Source organism: Saccostrea cucullata, unplaced genomic scaffold (genome assembly GCF_032062105.1).
Source record: "Saccostrea cucullata isolate Sc308-1 unplaced genomic scaffold, CSIRO_AGI_Scuc_v1 ctg272, whole genome shotgun sequence".
NCBI classification, from domain to species: domain Eukaryota; kingdom Metazoa; phylum Mollusca; class Bivalvia; order Ostreida; family Ostreidae; genus Saccostrea; species Saccostrea cuccullata.
In genome coordinates this window covers 588,885-609,543 of record NW_026938795.1, presented here as the reverse complement: position 1 = coordinate 609,543, position 20,659 = coordinate 588,885, and the positions used below count along the sequence as shown (strand labels likewise).

The following is a 20,659-nucleotide window of genomic DNA, read 5'->3' as shown; positions in this document are numbered from 1 at the left end:
TTTATATTTGCATTAAGTTCGATGGGACAAATTTCTGCTGAAAAGTGACCTCATACATAGCGTAAATTAATACCACACGGAAAAAAGTACTTCTTCAGTACATGTAGGTGGGCTACAGTGCTGTTGTATGTGCCACAATTTTGTACTTGTATTTTCATATAAGTACACTGTGTACACCATATATTCCAATGATATGTTCTCTGACAGGGTTTTTGTTTGTTGAAGATTGTTCAATCAGCATGTACATATAATGTGTGCATAAGCCATAAGATAGTATTTCAACAACAAAAAAGAAAAACACACACAAACGCGAATATGTAAATGAAATGTCATATTTATATCATAAAAATGAGACTATACAATACATGTATTTTATTTCATTGATTAAAAAAATATACATATATATTTATATATATACAAAACCAGTAAAAATGTCTTCAATAAATATCTCTCAAGAGTGGTCTTTTAAAGCTTTCCTAACTGCAAGAAACACTGATCCACTTTTGATTTTAAAACAACACAGAATTGACCTTATACTGTATACATTTTTTTTGCGGCCAGTGTTAATTTGCCCTTTCACACATGCAAACAAATTTGCCCCCATTTTAAATTGCCCCAGTCACAATTCTGTTTGTGAAATTACAGTCTGCTTTTGATTTTGTCCCATTTGAATTTGCTTACCTGTGAGTGGAATGAAAGGGGCAAAAATTAAATGGGGGAAAAAATTTCTCTGTATACATGAATTACTGAAATTGCTGCTTGCTTTTCAGTTGATAAATCATACACATTCCTGTCCAAAAAATGGATACATCCATAAAAATTCATCTAATATATACCAAAACAAAAAGGGGAAATAGGAAAACAGAGCAAATTTTATGATCAATGAGTAGTCCTTGTAATTTTTATTACACAATGGGACTGAAGCATCTCAGCACTAACAGAAAGAAAAAAATGGACAAAAGACATGTAAAATGACTTCAAGACAAACTAGAGCTGTCCTAATGGGACCACTGTATGACCCTGACCTCAACTCAACAAAGGGCATACTGATTGACAGCTATATGTTGGTGTTCTAGACAATCCCCCTTGTGCTTGTTATACAAGCTGTAACAGATTCTATATACTGTACATCTCAGTCTTGTGACCCTTTCCAATTGACATTGACAGCTATATACTGGTCAGGGACAACCTCCTTGGTGTTTGTTAAATACAGATTCTACAGTCTTGTGACCTTGTCCTTGTCCAAGTGACCTTGACATCTATACACTGGTCAGGGACAATCCCCCTGGTGTTCATTATAACAGAGTCTACAGACTGTATTGTTCATTATACTGTGTTCTACATTTCATTCTGTGACCTTGTCCTTGTCAAATTGACCTTGGGTCAGTGTTATGACATGTGCTTAAGTCTGAATAAAGCTTTGAGCTATAGGTAAAGTTTTGCATTGTTATTCCATTATAAAAATAAAGATACATGTACTAGAAGAAATTAAATTTCTAAATCTTGTGACCTTAAGCCTGACACAGTCCAAATGAGAGTAATAATTGATTAATATAAAAAAAAGTCAATGCTTGGACAAAAATTATACATTAATAAAAGCTGACAAAGTGAAAAGACTTTTTAAAAAATCTGATAAATCAATACACTCATAAAGGCACACATTTAATTGATAAATATTCCTACCAAGTTTGAAAAAAAATATATAGAAAAGTTCTAGACACAATTTCTAGACAAAATATGATGCAAAAATAGATTGACAGACAAGTAATTATGGTATATTTCAGTCAATTTTATGTTTACTCCCAAAACAAAGTTTGGACCTAAATTCTCTTTCAGAGATTGGCAAGCACTATAGCCAAGTAAAAGTAGAATTATGGTTTGGTGACACTCAACAGCTATACATAAGTCAAATTGTGATTTGGTAACAAATATCTAAATATTTTGATACAATATGGAATGTAAGAATGTTTTTGTTCATTGTTTCTTTTGGAACTAGCATCAATACATGGAATGTACTTCATAAAACAGGGGGGTGGTGTACCAGTAAGTGATTTGTTCCTTATTATATACATATTTCAGGATACATAACAAGATTGTAATTGGTCGTTAGAAAAATTGATACAATGATGAATTTCACAGGAATTAACAGACTTGCACCAATATATTTCTGATGTCAATAGGAATGCAAATTCGCCTGCATATGAAGTACTGTCTCTAAATACACAGTTTAAATAACAATAATGTGCTACAAGAAATGTGTGGTACAATATTGAAAATCTCATATTAAACAATGGAATGAAAAATGTATATTAAAGTCATCAAAATCATATTAGATATACATGTATAATGAAATACACTCAGCTATGCATTCTTTCTCTCTCTCACACTCCATGCATTAAAGTAAAGGTATTACTAACAATAAAACAATGATAACATAGGTATAATAAAAATAACAAAGTTAATTGTGTCTGGATTGGATAAGGAATAGTTAAAGTTCTTAGAATGCTGATGGTGTACAAAACATGATAAAGCTGTGTACAAAAAACAACAACAATATAACAGTATATATAGTTACAAAATTCTACATGGGCCGCTACACTGTTTTATAGCATCTACAATCTGTACATGAAAATCCCCCCCTGAGCTGACTTACAACACAGTCAATTTATCTTTGGTTAGATCTAATCATTTTAGGGGCAGCTACTTAGTACTTAGTTGCTATTATTATGAAGTAAAGGCACATACGATAATTTCTCGGAATGTAAACAGTGTTCTAAACTAACAGTTTGCGGTGATCATAATACAAAGGCACATTTTAATACACTGTTGTATAAAAGTACAGAACATCTTTACAAGTCACCACATATGGACACTTAGTACTACGTACTGTGATGACGTACGACTGGTACAGAAAGTATGTGGCATGTTGGAAGCTCGTTGTTTTCATGTAAAAATCACAGATATCAAATTATGCTGTAAATGATGGAGGGCTAGCCTTGTAAACAGCTCAAGTCAAAAAATATTAATCTGATCTGCTTATCATATGATAAATAGAGAAAATACAGTGGGGTGTATGATGGAAAAATAAATGTGACCTTCAAAATCATCACATCCACAAAGTATTTGCTTCAAATTGTCGATATTAGATAAATAAAATGTAATTGAAACTAATAGTATTCTTTCTTACCATCTCTTATATTTCATCATTGACAACTAAATAAAATTTTAAAAACAGAAAATTTTTATGTTATTCATCAGCTTCCCGATAGTTTGGTTCTGTAGAAACAAAGTAATCATCAAAGAAACTAGCCAGGTATTCAAATGTGGGTCTGTTGGCTGGTTTCTTGTCCCAGCATTTCTTCATGATGTCGTACATAGAGTCGGGACAGTTGGGGGGTTTGGCCTGCCTGTATCCTCGCTCCACTTGTTCCAGCACTTCACGGTTGGCCATACCTAGTAATAGGGAGCAGACGTACACAACATCAGATTTTAATGAAAGTAGTTCCCCAAGTATACATATATCCTTTACATTTTACAGAGTGTGATTAACATTAAAGCAGTCAGTTAAAGAGCAGGCGCCAGTGCTAGAGCCAGAGCTAGTCGTCTGGGTCTTTATAGTTTGGTTCGGTCGATATGAAGTAGTCATCAAAGAAGTTGAATAGGTATTCAAAGGTGGGTCTGTTGGCTGCTTTTTTGTCCCAGCATTTGATCATCATTTCGTACATGGAATCGGGGCACCTGACAGGTTTGGGCTGGCGATACCCTCTCTCCACTTGTTCTAGAACCTCACGATTCTGCATACCTGACAAAGTATAGCATATGCACGTCATGCTATATATATCATGCACATTCATATACAAATATATATTAGCAATAAACATACATGTACATATAATATACCGAAATATAGATAACAAGAGGTCCATAGGCCACATCACTCACCTAAGTAGCTTTGGCCATTTTATTATTTTACAGATTTTCCCCCCTTGTAATACCTATCTTGACCTTGCCCAATCCCCAGGGGTCATGATTTGAGCAATTTAGAATCTATACTACCCCAAGATGCTTCCACATAAGTTTCAGCTTTTCTGGCGCAGTGGTTCTTAAGAAGAAGATTTTTATTTTTTTCCTATATTCTTCAATGTAAAACTTGGATTCCCTATTGTGGTCCTGCCCTACCCCCAGGGGTCATGATTTGAACAATTTAAAATCTACATTACCCAAGGATGCTTCCAGACTTCCACATAAGTTTCAGCTTTTTTAGCCCAGTGGTTCTTGAGATTTTTTAATGACTCCGCCCTATTTTTGTATTTTCTTGATTATCTCCCCTTGGAAGGGGACTAGGCCCTTTATTTAAACAATTTAAACTCCCCTTCACCCAATGATGCTTTGTACCAAGTTTGGTCAAAATTGGCCCAGTGTTTCCTGAGAAGAAGTTGAAAATGTGAAAGTTTACAGATGGACGGACGGACAGACAACGGACAAAGGGTGATCAGAAAAGCTCATTTGAGCTTTCAGCTCAGGTGAGCTAAAAAGCATTTTCTTTATTTTAAAGTTATTTATTTATTTATATATTTCTTTAATTGTCTTTCTTTACAGGTTTTATTTCTGTTTTAGTCCAAACTTAATGCCATTAGTATTTGCTATTTTTAGTAGATTCTAAAATTTCATACAAAGATAAATGTAATTTTTTTTTTATTTTTATACATTTTTCAACATTAACATGATTAATTAGTAATTTTTCATTGCATGTTATTAGTAGTTTTCTTAATTCTTCAGTTCTTTCATGAAACAATCAGGCATTAAAAACATATCATAGATTATTTAACTCTGAAAAAGGGATGCACACTTTAGTTTGAAAATGGAAATGAAAGAAAGCTGTTGTATCTAAATTAACAAAGAAAAAAGGTCCACTTTTACTGATTAAAAGTCAAGACATTGAAACATTCATGAATCTAAATGAGAAAGTACACATGTTGGTCCCACTTCCATGGTTTCAACTTGTTCAATGATGCCCACTTTCTGACATAGTCTCAAGCCACGGTTCGGAGTGTGCATATAGCTCTCTCCTACTTGTGGCTGCTTGATCATAAAAGTGTCATAATCTTGAATATTTACGCCTCTCTATTATGATGTCATATTCATTCAATGACAAGTTTTGTATCCATCGCAATGGAAATCAACAATTTACATCAGCAGTATTCCGTACACTTGATTGGGTATTGAAAAGTCGCTCAAAGTTCATTATCAGACTATGCTTTCCTTGCATTGGTCAATATTTTAATGAGCTACGAAATATTCTCTTCTCATGCAACCACGGCTAGAATGGGAGAGGATTGTACATTTAGGCCGTGGTTTGCGACGATGATTTTCTGATGGATTTTTAATAATTAAGATTATCTTATGGTGTTCTGATCCTATGACATAAATATCTGATCTAAGTCAGCCAATGCTTTTAAACTACAATTGTAGTAGAAGTCTGTTCATGCAGGTTAATTAAACACATGCATACACATAAGCACGGATAGAAATGTATATATTGGACATACATTTTGAGAGAGCAGACAATTTTAATTCTGGTTACATACTGTTATCACTAAACAAACATTATAAATTATGAGTACATATCAATATTATCCTTCACAATATCAGTAAAAAAAAATGCAGCTCTGAAGGAAGTTAATAGCGGATTATAGCGACCAATGGCAATGCAGGACAATTCAGTTATCTATTATCACAAAACAAACACTGACCCTGTAGAACCTGATAAGATTCAAACCCTGTACATACCTGGATATGGAACTTGGCCGTGTGTGACGATTTCTACCAGAAGAATTCCGTATGACCAGACGTCAGATTTAATGGTGAATCTCCCATACAAAGCTGCCTCTGGGGCCGTCCACTTAATGGGGAACTTGGTACCTGTATACATGTATTACAATATATATCATTTATATATACCAATTAAACTAAGGGGATTTAGTATCCAGACATTACAAATCTATAGCATTAATCAATCATTAACTCATTTGAATCTTAAGCAATGCAATTTCAATTAATGAAATACAAATGGAAACATTTTCAGAAATTTTAGAACATAACTGATATACACTGAATTTTCCCAATCTTTGTGTAGTGGTTTATTATTTTTACCGTGTTTAGGGTTGTATTCATCGTCCTCTATAACTCGAGCCAGGCCAAAATCTGCTACCTTTGCAATGTTGTTGTCCCCCACTAAAACGTTCCTAGCAGCTAAATCTCGGTGGATCAGTTTTTTCTCCTCCAAAAATGCCATACCACTTGCAATCTGTACAGAAACTTATATTTAACAAAGCTAACTGATGGTTAGAAAGAAATGAAAGATGGGTGTGATATAAATCTACCCCTTCCTCCCATTCAGGTATAGCATGTTTCATCCATTTGCTAGATGTAGTTTGACTCATTGATGTCTCTTTAATGTGGCCCATCAGACACTTGACTTCAGGAATGAACACTAGAGCTTAATTATGCTCTACGGTTTGAAACTGACTTTAGTTAATATTTAATTCAGAGGGGTCTGTTTAACTCAGTCTATTGTAACCGGGCTTGTCTACAGCCACACTTACCTGAGCAGCAATATCCACCAGCTGTGGAAACTTGAGGTTCTGTCCGTCGTCGTCACGGAGATAGTCCAGTAAGCTCCCTTTGGACATCAGTTCTGTGACAATGTAGATAGGCTCTTGGTCCGTACACACAGCGTACAGTCGCACCAGCTTATCGTGCTTACACTGCTTCATAATGTTAGCCTCCTCCAAAAACGCATCCTTCGACATCGTCCCTGGCTTTAGAGTCTTGATAGCAACATCTGTTGTTTTGTTCCATTTGCCTAAGATCGAAACATAATTATAAGTGAGTACAATCAAGCCTTTAACAATATAGTTCACTACAAAAGGATCTGAAGAAACACCATTAAAAGTCATCTCCTGTTGACCTTACGGTTATCAAATCAAATGTTCCCTGGCAAAAATTTGCTAGTATTTCAGTATTAAGTTTATAATACAGAAGTATGTGGCCTGCTTATAAACAAATGGGGAATTGTGATCTTGTTTCTGTAACCTTTACACAGAATGGCTACACAGTTTTTTAAGAAAGGTATATCTCGAAATACAAATAATTATGAATTATGGAATGAAAATCTAATATCAGAATCTCCAGTACCTCGCCACACTTCTCCAAACTGTCCCGCCCCCAGCTTTTTGGCGAATTCTAGCGACTCTCTTGGGATTTCCCAGGCGTCTTTGTTCAGACTGATGACGGGTTTGGATTTAGGACAAGGTTTTGTTAACTGCCGGCACAACCCGTCAGACTGACCTGGAGAAAAAAAAACACCTCGTCAATTATACACAAAGAGGCTAAAAATATTTACTATTATCTTGCAGTAAATGTGTCAAAGTAACAAACTAAACAATGACCCTGTAAAATTTACAAAATTGATGAAGAATAAACAAATTTCTCTAGAATGAAAGTTGATGTTAAAAGGTACTATTCAATAAGTTGATGAATTACCTGAGTAGTGATTTAATTACCTGAGTAGTGATTGATGAGTTCTGGGAGGGAGGTCATGACCCTCCTTGCTGCGATGTAGTAACCACGATTATTGTCCATGTTGCGTATTTTATAATGTTTGACCGTGTCACCTTTGGCTTCTTCATAGTCCCTCACTGACAGCACATAGTTTCCTGAAGAAAAAAAAATTGTCCTGTAAAAATATGTTGCAGTTTTGTAGTTAAAATAGTAATTCAGTATTTCTCTTTTTTTAACAAAATGATACAGTTGGTATCTTGGTAAAATCACATAAAGCTAGTTATATCTCAAACTTGGTGGGGCTGAGAAAACATCGAGATGACCGTTGATTTGAGAGATTGAAGTTAAAATACATAACGAAAATGTGGTTAGGATGATGGACACATAATCTAACATATCCATGGCTTTTGAGTTAATGGTGTTCTAGATACATGTACCAACATTCAACTTCACAATTGTAGAGGTAATATTTGAAGCTTGTTGATTAAATTCAAACCTGGGCTGGTTTCACTCTCTCTGATCAGGAAGCATCCGACCTCATTTCCAGGGGTCAACAGAAGTCTCTCGGACTCTTTTCTGGATAAAGCGCCCATAAACCAACTGGAAAGAACACAGATTTGGTTTGTGTCAATAAATCATTTAAAAAATGGCTTTATTTCATTTGACGTCTTAGCTACTAAAGTGTCTTATCCCTTCCTCTACTTACCAATGGGACAATTGGCAGTGAAGATAATTTCCAAAATCTTAATTCAAAAATTTAAACAGTCATAGATAACATGAGGGAAAAGATGTTGGAATGTTTGAGGAAGAAAAAGAAGAAACACCATCTCGTAAAAAAGAAGACTTTGGGGTCTTAAGAAGAAGAAGAATGATTCTTAGTGGAAAATCTAAACTAAAGACTTCAGTGGAACATAATCCATTTGGGAGAAAACTGAAGTAGTCATCAGGGAAAGACAGTTTCTTTGGAATATAAATTAAGACAGACTTTGAAACTTAAACCAGCTTACTCATAAGACTCGAGTGAGTCCTCTTTGGCCACGTAGTTCCTTGGGACATATCCCTCCGCCTTTGTGTTGCTGTAGTTAGGGTTAGCATGTTTGGCAAACCACCAATCAGAGTCACTGAAATAAACAAAATAATCCATACATCAGACCTATGAAATTAATGATCATTTATTAATTTAGAAATTTCAAAGATACTGCCAAAAAATAATCAATTACATCCTGAATATTTTGTTCAATTTCATAAAAGACATTTCAATCTAATATAAAACACCTTACATTGGGTACATAAATGACTAGTACACGTATAAATATTAGTTTAGACATAGTTTAGACAAACAATAGACAGTTCTATTGGCTACACTTTACAAATAAATGCTGCATAATAAATATGAGAAAATACTGTTTTGGAGATTTAGGATTTGCAGTGGTGACAGAAACTTATACTACCAGGTAATTCTTAAACATAATTAAACCAGTGTTGACAATTAAATTGATGTCTATACAACAATCTCTTCAGAATACACATAAATCCATATCTGATTGCAGTATAACAATAAAATCTCTACCAGCATGCTCTGTGTACCGTTTTACTTTATACACTTGCAAACAAGACCAATAAGACAGGACAGATACAATCCAGGTCCATGTGTGTAAACCCTTAAGACTGGGCTCTTACCCCCCAAAATAGGATTTTGTGAGTACCATTAAAAATAATGAAGTTTTCAAGGAAACATATGTAACGGGCATTGTATACGTCAGCCTGGTAACTCGTGGTAGAGCACCGGCAAGGTCAGCGGGAGGTCCATGATGGTTTGAGTCCCACTTTGGACGACACATTTACATGCTTGTTATACATAGCTATTAGAGAATTGATACTAACTCCATTACACAATTTTCACAATCTTATATTAATGGTAATATTGAATATACACATGTAAAATATCACCAATCAAATTATCAGGAAATATTTTCTTAAAATGCCATCAAAATCAACTTAATAATCATGTGAATACAGTCATTACATTTAATAAATAATGATTAATACGCCAGTATTTCTCATACCCAAAACTGCAAAGTAATAAAACAAAATCATATCATTAACATTCAATATAAAATGTTTTCCTCACATAAGGAATAAATAAAAGTGTGGAAAAAATTGAATTTACAGCTCTATAAACCTAGTACAAGTACTTTTAAGAACTACATGAACTTGGATATATATATAAAACATGAACAAAAAAAGATGCAGTTTTTAAAAGTTTCTATGTGATGAATATGATGAAGACCTACATTGAACAAAATAAATACTTCTTGTTTATAACGATTTCTTATCTACTTGATCATATTGATTTTTTGGTCTTTTTTTCGTTATTGCTTTTGTTTGTTTATTTACTCAGCTTTTTAAAAAATGTTTTTGACTGAAATATTATAACTTTTAAGGATTATACTGCAGTCTCCCTTATCCATAATATTTGTCACAAAAAATAAATTATAATGGGATAAAAAGCTGCTACATAAACAAGTTCCTTCAATCTTAGTCAAGCTAATGAACCCTTAAACATAGAGCCTATTCTAATGTTTTACCACAGTGACTACAAATTATCTTAAAAACAGTAATTGATATTTCAAATCAAAATGCTAGCTTTTAATTTATTGCCATTTTGTACTTTAAAGAATTTAGAAGAGATAAGAAACTACTTCAAACTAGGCTGATAAATTAAACCTTTAACTTTCACAGTAACTATTGATTTTATCCTTCTCTACTGATATAGGTAAATCATTGACTTTCTTTTACATTTTTCATGTCTTTGTATTCAAAGGGGATACAAATAGACTTATAGGCAAGGAAATTTGGGAAAAAACTGTGCTATATTAGTTCAGATAAATATATGTAGGGGCAATTTTTAGGAAAATGGAGGCTCTTCAATTTTTTTCATTAACCTGTCTACACATTTATAGAAATGACATTTTAATAATAGAAAACTATGTTATAATGTTTTAGGGGGAAAGAGATAAGGATGTTATGGATAAGCATGTGAATGGATGGTACTTATATTTGAATCGGTTTATATTTCACTGGTTTGGTTGTATGTCAGAAGGTAAAAGTAAGTTTTGTGAAGGTCATGTGCTCTCTATGTGAACTGTAGTAGATGTCTTACTCTGACCTTGAGCTAAAATAAAATCATGGCGGGAAAATATATCAATGATAACTCACTAGTGCTCTGTTTTTAAATAATCAATCTAATATAAAAATGTCCTACCAAATAAAAACAAATGGGTTGGTAACAGTGGTAGATAAGTTAAATTTTACTGCTTGAATTAGTGCTTTATTTCATCTGTGCTTTGACCTTCTACTTTTTCTTTCAAAACAGAAATAAAAGGGTTTTTCCTGCCTGTAAACCTTGGTTTTCCAGACTGAGTGTTTTATCTGCCTTGTTTTACTTATGTTACATTTATCATGTAAGTATAGTATTAAGACTAATCATCGCTGAATGACGTGCTCCGAGGAGGAAGTGAAATAAGGATACACGGTGAACGGACTGACGCAGTGTCACATCTACCTGGGCTTATCTTAGCAGACCCCTTAACAGTTAATTTTACATGAACTGTGTCACATATAACATACAGAGGTGCATTAAACTTATATCTGTCTGAAACCTTTATCTGCTAAACTGATTTGTTTGTTTGAGGACATAATGAATACAAGAGTGAGTGTATGTGTACATTCGACATTTTATGTCTTTTTCTTTTTTTTAATAATTTAGAAGACTATGAACCCAGTATGATAAACTCCCTTTTGAGAAAAAAAAATTGGAACATCAGGTTCATTTCTTTACTTTTCCTTTTCCCTTCATGTAAGTATGCCCAAAACTTGCCAAAAATGTACTCATGTATACTATTAAAAATCTGGATTATGGAGGAATACCAATCCCACAACCCTCTCCCTTTCAGATTCCAAAAGAAAACCCCGATACCTTGTTTCAATATTTTACCTTTGAGGGGGTGAAATTACTTGCTACTACATATAAAATTTTTGTTTTTGATTTGTTTTTGTATTTCTTTTTTTTGCAAAGTTTTTGATTCCATTGTTGTTGCTTTCTTTATTTTGATTACCTCTCTGTGTTTGTCAATTAAGTTACATATCAACACAGAATAAATCAGTTTACTATTGTACGGAAGGACCTCAACTTCAGATGTTATTCTATTGATGGCTTACAGGTGAAATGTTGTTGTAACTTGCTTGTTAATTACCCTACCTGTCATCCAGTAGGTATAAAAGGTCTCCCTTTTTGAAGCTCAGATCATCATCAGCTCTGGCATCGTAGTCATAAAGGGCTCGCAGTGACGACTTGTAAGCTACAACACATAACAAAACACTGTTATTGTCTCAAATTCAATGCTTCAAAACTGGGTGTGAAAATCCAAAATATGCAAAGATGAGAATAAGAAATTGGACATTTTTGCAAGATGTTAAAACCAATTTTTTTGTACTTGAGTTAAAGTATACATCATTTATGTTAAATATCACCTTGGTTCACTTAGGTCAGTCAATATACAATGAATCTTATAAGCAAATGAATAAAGACACAGGTGCAGGTAGCTTAATGACATATCCTAAAATGTGTTTCTAGAAGTAGTGACTGAAAAGTGAATCTTAAAGGGGTTGGGTGGTTGGGGCCATTTTTAGACTACTTTGATCTCCTTTAGAAGAAGAGCTCCATTAAAGATAAAACAAAATGATCAAATTTTAAAACTAAAATTTATGAAATTTTTCTTCGCCAAATGATAGCTGATAGCTTTTAAGATATCAGATCTAAAAAATAAGTTATATCGGGTGGTTAATAAAAAAAAAATTTGTTGGTACTGTCAGCAATGAGCTCACTAAATGATACCCCCGCCTCCCATATGAATACAATGGCAGTGTCCATTTATCTTCAACTTCCCATATTTAGGCGGTATTATCGGTATTCCAGTACATGTATCACATGCATATGGTGTTTGCCTCTAAACTGATTCATTCTGAGAAAGATCAATTTGTAACTGTTGACCCCCTTAAGCCTCCTTAAAGTGGTCTGCATGGACACAGTTTCATCATTTATGATTTAAAATTCTAATTTTATTCAAAAATTACTTTCATAAGTTTATTGAATTGAGCTTGCATTAAAAATGATGAATATGCTAAGAATTAAGTGACAAAAACATTCTTTCATCACATTAAACACTTACCTAGTGAAATTGTTAGAATATATGTCAAATGCATCCAAACATTTGTAATTTTAATAGTTTCCAGATTAAGTAGTTTTTAAACATGCTTTTATTATATATTAGTGTGGAATGCTCCAGTAACAGATAAGTCAGGGCATTATTCTAAAAAATTTAATTATTAATTTTACAATTGCATCCTATCATGTCCCTTTTATAGACAAATGATTTCTTTCAAAACAACACAAGGTACTGTGAGCACTGAGTTCACATATGATACCCCCAGCTTCCCTTATGATTATAATGGTGAATTCCATGTTTTGCTATGGGAGATAAATAAAAGTTGCACAATGGCACTATGAAATAAATAATCCGTGAAAATATCATTAAAATTTCATTCAGTGGTTTAAGAGGAGTTGCTGATAAAACATGGGGTACCCAAAGCATAAAAGACTGATGGACAGCTAGACAGATGGATTGACCAATGGATGGACACCCCTTTCTCTATTACCCCCATCCTTTTCAAGCAATGTTATAATAAAAATGTAGTTCAAATTTAAATGAATAAGTTAGCTGCATAGATCAAATCTTTCAACCACGATTTCACAATAATGTCCCATAAAGATCAGCTATTGCAGTGGTTAGGTAAAAGGACAGGTAGATCATTACCTGTAGCTACTGAAGTGAGTCAATAGGAGGACAGATAAAACTCACCTGTCACTGTTAAGATGGGTGGGTGGGAGGACAGGTAAACATTCTTCTGTAGCTAATGAGATGGGCGGTTAGGAGGACAGATAAACATTCATCTGTAGCTATTGAGATGGGTGGGTGGGAGGACAGGTAAACATTCATCTGTAGCTATTGAGATGGGTGGGTGGGAGGACAGGTAAACATTCATCTGTAGCTATTGAGATGAGTGGGTGGAAGGACAGGTAAACATTCATCTGCTGCTATTGAGATGAGTGGGTGGGAGGACAGATAAACATTCATCTGCAGCTATTGAGATGGGTGGGTGGGAAGAAAGATAAACATTCATCTGTAGCTATTGAGATGGGTGGGTGGGAGGACAGGTAAACATTCATCTGTAGCTATTGAGACGGGTGGGTGGAAGGACAGGTAAACATTTATATTCATCTGTAGCTATTGAGATGAGTGGTTAGGAGGACAGGTAAATATTCATCTGCAGCTATTGAGACCGGTGTGTGGGAGGACAGGTAAACATTCATCTGTAGCTATTGAGATGGGTGGGTGGGAAGACGGGTAAACATTCATCTGCAGCTATTGAGATGGGTGGGTGGGAGGACAGGAAAACATTCATCTGCAGCTATTGAGATGGGTTGGTGGAAGGACAGGTAAACATTCATCTGTAGCTATTGAGACGGGTTGGTGGAAGGACAGGTAAACATTCATCTGTAGCTATTGAGACGGTTTGGAGGAAGGACAGGTAAACATTCATCTGTAGCTATTGAGATGGGTGGGTGGGAAGACAGGTAAATATTCATCTGCAGCTATTGAGACCGGTGTGTGGGAAGACAGGTAAACATTCATCTGCAGCTATTGAGATGGGTGGGTGGGAGGACAGGTAAACATTCATCTGCAGCTATTGAGATGGGTTGGTGGGAGGACAGGTAAACATTCATTACTGTGTAGCTATTGAGATGAGTGGTTAGGAGGACAGGTAAACATTCATCTGTATAATTGAGATGGGTGTGTTGGAATGTAGATGGACAGTCATCTGTAGCTATTGAGATGGGTTGGTGGGAGGACAGGTAAACATTCATCTGTAGCTATTGAGATGAGTGGGTGGAAGGACAGGTAAACATTCATCTGCAGCTATTGAGATGAGTGGGTGGAAGGACAGGTAAACATTCATCTGCAGCCATTGAGATGAGTGGGTGGGAGGACAGATAAACATTCATCTGTAGCTATTGAGATGGGTGGGTGGGAGGACAGGTAAACATTCATCTGTAGCTATTGAGACGGGTGGGTGGAAGGACAGGTAAACATTTATATTCATCTGTAGCTATTGAGATGAGTGGGTGGGAGGACAGGTAAACATTCATCTGTAGCTATTGAGATGGGTGGGTGGGAAGACAGATAAACATTCATCTGTAACTATTGAGATGGGTGGGTGGGAAGACAGGTAAACATTCATCTGCAGCTATTGAGATGGGTTGGTGGGAGGACAGGTAAACATTCGTTACTGTGTAGCTATTGAGATGAGTGGTTAGGAGGACAGGTAAACATTCATCTGTATAATTGAGATGGGTGTGTTGGAATGTAAATGGACAGTCATCTGTAGCTATTTAGATGGGTTGGTGGGAGGACAGGTAAACATTCATCTGTAGCTATTGAGACGGGTGTGTGGGAAGGTAGATGGACAGTCATCTGTAGCTATTGAGATAACTGGGAGCAGTGGTTGACACTCACCCGTAGCTGTCAAAATGAACAGAAAGAAAACAGATCACTCACCTGTGGTCGTTTGACTGGGTGGAGGTTCTACTACTAAGGATAAAGTTGTGGGGTCCTTCGTGTAGCGCTCCTTCTTCTTTCCTGTTGAGTTCCCCGTTTTTAAGCCTGTGTCACCAGCGGTGCTAATGTCAGTTAATTTGGTATCAGTTGGCTGTTCATTCTTAGCACAACAAGCTCCCATATTTAATCAACACAGTTTATATCCTTAATATTTGTTTCACATTACATGCAGTTTCAACCTTACACTGAAATTTATGATGCTGAATTTGATCGTAGGTCCATGTCTTCTATAAAAAGAAAAGAAGAAAATATTTACACAGGTTATCATTCACATTAGAAGAAGTGACAAAAACAATGGACATGGAGATTGATTCATCAGTATAAAGATACAAGAAGTCTGTGAGCTAATGCTTACTATAGTAATACCTCCCATTCTCATGTGAGTACTGTATGTGTACTTAAAAAAGCGGGCTTCATATTTTAGCGGCTTTGGCACAGAGAAGGATGCACTAATTCATGAATATTGCTAAGAAATCATTTACAGATATATTCCATATATGCAGGGACATGTGTCATGCTAATTCATGATTACGCCAACAACTCCATACCCAGTGACTGCGCTAAATTTGAATACGTCAAATTTATGTACATGTACAGTATATTGGTACCAAAAGACACAAAGATATACAGGATGATATTGGAATCATACAAAAATAAAAAATGAATCCCACTCTTATTGCATGCCAAAATAAAAACTGTGCTAAAACTTCTAGCATCTGCAATGAGGAGTTGCTAATATAGAACATACTGTGACAGAAATTTGGCACAGACAGATGCAATGAAAAACAGGAAGTTGACATCAAATTCATACAAAAAGGAATCCCACCATAACATGCCAAAACAAAAACTGTGCAATATTTCAAGCATTAGCAAAAGGCAGTTGCTGAGAAAATTGCCAAAAACTACTTGGAATGAACACAGACAAGTTAGGCAGACACAAAAACAGACAGACAAGGGTATAAGTGTATCTCCTCTTTTTCAGAATGCGTGAAGAAAATGGTACAAGGTGGAAATTACAGAAAATATAGCTTATTGCAAATATTGCATAAATGATTCCTATGTATGAATTTCCACATTCCCATTTAAATATTTTCTCTCTTTAACTGCTGCTTTAATTTACCAATGAAAACCAATATCAACCATAGACATTGCTTAATATGGATTGATGACTCTGCAATCACTATACATACACAGACAAAAAAACACTGTCAACTTTATCATGAAATCTTTCTAATAAATAATATGGAAATCATCCAATTCTAAAAGTGAAAACACTACTTAAAAATAACTTTTTAAAAATTGAATGAAGAATTTTTATTTGAATAAGTGCAACTTTTATGACAGTAAGCTCAGCATTAAAAAGTACAAGTATCTATATCTTTGACCTATCACAGCAAAATCTTCTTTTTCTTCCTGTTTCAGAATGAAGTCTCACTGTCATATCTAGATAGAACTACTTGTAAGGGTGTCTGATTTTGTATCACAGGGGATGTGAATAGAGTGGCATTATCCGACAAAAACGAGAGGATTTAAACCATCTTCTACTCTTCCTGGTTCGCTGAGAGTCGAAATCTACAGATAGGGTGTGTACCTCACTACAGCTGATACTCCCACTATCTACGGGACATATAATAATGTCTTGTACTTAAAAATTTACCAAGTTCATATGAATAAAAAATGAGCTGGATCTATTTGAGCGTGTGTCATCAACAAAGGAAGTGAGAATCAAACACTTCAGAAACCTGCTTCATTATTCGCCTCCTAAATCCGGCTGTAATGGTCTCAATTGTACGTTTTCTAAATTACACACAAGATACAAGTACCTTTACTTTATTAGAGTCTTTAGGGAAATAGACCAGCACTTTGCTTCTCCATTTTCAGTAAAATACTTCAATATACATGTATGTCCTCATTTTTACATGCCTGAGTCACATTACTATCTCGTCATGCTCTTCCTGACCATGTCATGTCTACCATTATACAATCTCAGTCTGTAAGATTTATTATTACTAGTTCGTGGGTTAAACAGTGAGCCCGATTGTTTTACATGTAATTTTTATTGCAAGTCTATAAATCTGTACTTGTTTCTGACCTGTGAGTGATATTGTGTGTCTTCATATCTTAAAAAAAAAGAGTACAGACCAATTACTACAGTTGTGATGTGACTGCATGTTGCTGATAAGTGAATAATTAGGGCTTATTTGGTGAGAAGTTTAATTATATATTCACTCACATAAATATGTAGCTAGCATGTATATGCAGGATAAGTGAAGGAAAAAAGTCTCCTTCCGTGTCCCTAAGTGTTTGATGTACAGATATCAGGTACTTGGCACTGAATACTCCACTCACAGAGACAGTCTCAAGTCTTTTTAAACATGACCCAAAATTTCTATTTTGATTTACATGATTTAACCAAATTTGCATTGAATGACTTAGATTGTGTTATCAGAAAGATGACAAATAACTTAATGTCATTGTCTTTAATATGATATACCAAAAATTCTTAAATTACATGTGGAAGTTTCTGAAAGAGTAATTTTGATTTATCCAAAAAAGAAACAGTTCACAAATGTCAATCTAATTTCTAAAAATAACATGAATAACATTGTTCTTTAACCTACAAATCATCCCTTTGTAAATAAAATAAGAAGTTCTTGTGCCAAAATTATGATAACTTGCTCATTTTTTTTCTACCTCAAATTCTATTCCATTGTAAATCTTTCCTCTAAATTGTGACCAAATCCTTAAATACCAAGAGCTCTACATTGTCTCCACACTACATGAGGATGTTGAATATCAATACCACCCCCTTATCCCATCCAGTTTTAGGGGGAAGGTTTATATCTACATGTAATTTTGGCCATAAATACTCAAATGAGTCAATCTCTCACATTTGCATTTTTAAAAGATCTTTTTCCCTTAATAACTGAATCTAGCTCCTATCTCAAGCTCCAGGGTTCGAAATTAACTCATGTCCGTAAGTCCGAGACTAGTAAAAATTGTGTCGGACTAGCATACTTTGTAAGGTACTAGTCCGTACGGACTAGTGAAAATCCGGATATAAGTCTTGAATCGGTTCACATTTTATTAATTTTATTTCCGAGTCTCTTAGATGTTTGAAAATAAACGAGAAACGCAACCGAGATAAAGCGTTTTCTACATTGTGATCAATAGAATAGGACGTGACCATGAGGAGATTTCTGAAAGTTGAAAACCCTCTTTCTTTCACCACATGCTTCCAACTGATGTGTGGACACATATTTCATTGAATTAATTGATAAAATTTTAAGATTTGTATTATTCTTTTTACATACTATAGGGCGGACTAGTGGAATAGTTTGCAGACTAGTGGAAGCTAGAAGTCACTAGTCCGTGCGGACTAGTACTAAAAAAAGTTAATTTCGAACCCTGAGTTCTGATCCCCTCTTGAGGCCTCAATCTACCCTGAATGCCAGGTACAACATGGGACAGTATTAACGACAAGTGTACATGTTTTAAATAATGGTGTAAATGATACAAAGTCATTAATATAATGGCAGTGTCATAATAAGTTCAAGAGCGATATCCAAAATGTTATAAAGTGCATAAAGTGAAGTATACTTTCAACAATGAACAAAATATGTATGATGCTTGTAAAATGAATTCCGTTTGATAAAAATCCTAACCTTTGTACAATTTGGGTTGACTGTTACTAGCCTCAGAGTTAGACTTTAGAACACATTTCAATGACATGATTTCTGTTGTTAAATAAACAAACTGTCAGGCATATTCAGTCGTCTTATGATCGATATTAATTAATATATCTGTCCAAAATGACATCAACCCCCCAGTAATGGAAAACCGATTCAATCAAGACATAAGCAGGCTAAAAGTAATTTTAGCTAAGTCAATTTTCCATGCTAGTTGAGTCCACTAAATGAAATATACATATTACACTCACACAGTCACATCCACACAACACTAAACACAATATCAACATCAAATAGTGAGAACCATGTCTTGTTTTTTTTTTTACCGGCCATATTTGAGTACGACACCTGGGCAAGTGCCGTACCACAACAAGGAAGTGGTTTGCTTCCAGATAAAACTGCCCCACCAAAATCAACATACACTGCGACACAGAAGAATGTTTCTTCTAAAAAGAAAACTTACCAATTATCTGTCGATCAATCCTATATTCAACCATTTGAATTTCATTTTTTACTGTCACAATATTACACACATTAAGGGAAGTAGGTGGAAACAAATTTCAGGAAGTAATATGTACATAAACTCCGGACACGATCTGTCTTCAGCGGCACGATTACGAACTAAGGGGAGGTCACTCTAAATACGAACTGTACTTTCACTTTGTCTTTTTGTTAGATGAAATATTTGTTTTTGATTTTTTTTTCAGTTATGATTATAGTTTTGGTTTTGTATCATTTTGATAGAATTATCATGTTATGTGTAAACAAAGGTTGATATTTTTGTAATATTCATTTTTTAAATGTGTAACGGGAGAGGAGAAAATGCAGCGACACCCCCTGAAACTCCGGTCAGGTGCTCTACCAACTGAGCTATCTGACCACCGGCGATCGAACCCGGCTGGCCGCCACATTCCTCCCTCATTAAAGGTCTTTGGCCCTCCAAAGACCCCAACCCAGGCTCATCCCTAGCAGGTCTTTCACCTGTCAATTCCAGGGCATGGCACCACCAAATGTAACGGGAGAGGAGAAAATGCAGCGACACAGGGGTCCGGTCAGGTGCTCTACCAACTGAGCTATCTGGCCACTGGCGAAAACCCGGAAAATTCCTTCCTGAAAGGTCTTTGGCCCTCCAAAGACCCCAATCCAGGCTCATCCCTGGCAGGTCTTTTAACCTGTCAGCTCCAGGGCATCCTATATTGCAACCAGGTGCCCTTGAATTTCCGGCGATTTTTTTATAGGTCTTTGACCTCAAAGACACAGGTTCTAGGAATTACTAAGTTACACATACACTGAAACCTGAACAAGGCCCCACACACTGGCCACCAAATGTAGTAGGAAAGGAGAAATGCAAATATGGCGGTCAGCCGGGTTCGAGTGGCCAATATGTTGGTAGAGCACCTGACCGGAGTTTCAGGGGGCCCGGGTTCAAATCCCGGTCTGGTCCTCTACATTTTCTGCTCTCCCGTTACATTTGGTGCCGTGCCATGCCCTGGAATTGACAGGTGAAAGACCTGCCAGGGATGAACCTGGGTTGGGGTCTTTGGAGGGCCAAAGACCTTTAAGGAGGGAGGAATGTGGCAGTCAGCCGGGTTTGACTGGCCAGATCACTTTGTCTTTTTCCCGTTATATGAAAAGTACTTGTCCAGTTTCTTAAAATGCCTTCATAGG

At 35.5% G+C, this 20,659-nt stretch overlaps 1 protein-coding gene and 1 long non-coding RNA gene across 4 annotated transcripts; both read right to left on the bottom strand.

Moving 5' to 3' along the window:
* Positions 1 to 320: 320 nt before the first annotated feature.
* Positions 321 to 1,989, bottom strand: LOC134251263 (uncharacterized). Of its 2 annotated transcripts, none has more exons than XR_009988704.1 (2): positions 1,166 to 1,989; positions 321 to 1,025 (listed from the first exon to the last, which is right to left on the bottom strand). It is a non-coding gene; the product is annotated as an uncharacterized LOC134251263 (long non-coding RNA). The 2 variants fall into 2 exon arrangements; XR_009988703.1 differs by lacking the exon at positions 1,166 to 1,989 and adding an exon at positions 1,056 to 1,070.
* A 699-nt stretch (positions 1,990 to 2,688) lies between these two features.
* Positions 2,689 to 19,611, bottom strand: LOC134251262 (tyrosine-protein kinase SRK2-like). Of its 2 annotated transcripts, none has more exons than XM_062733643.1 (11): positions 19,455 to 19,611; positions 15,243 to 15,529; positions 11,825 to 11,924; positions 8,571 to 8,684; positions 8,060 to 8,163; positions 7,566 to 7,718; positions 7,198 to 7,350; positions 6,606 to 6,865; positions 6,154 to 6,307; positions 5,791 to 5,922; positions 2,689 to 3,453 (listed from the first exon to the last, which is right to left on the bottom strand). In XM_062733643.1, the coding sequence occupies exons 2-11, from the start codon at positions 15,421 to 15,423 to the stop codon at positions 3,248 to 3,250; spliced, it is 1,557 nt and encodes a 518-aa protein (XP_062589627.1). In that variant the 5' UTR covers positions 15,424 to 15,529; positions 19,455 to 19,611; the 3' UTR covers positions 2,689 to 3,247. The 2 variants fall into 2 exon arrangements, with proteins under 2 accessions (XP_062589627.1, XP_062589629.1); XM_062733645.1 differs by having other exon boundaries at positions 3,312 to 3,802.
* Between the last annotated feature and the right edge of the window lie 1,048 nt (positions 19,612 to 20,659).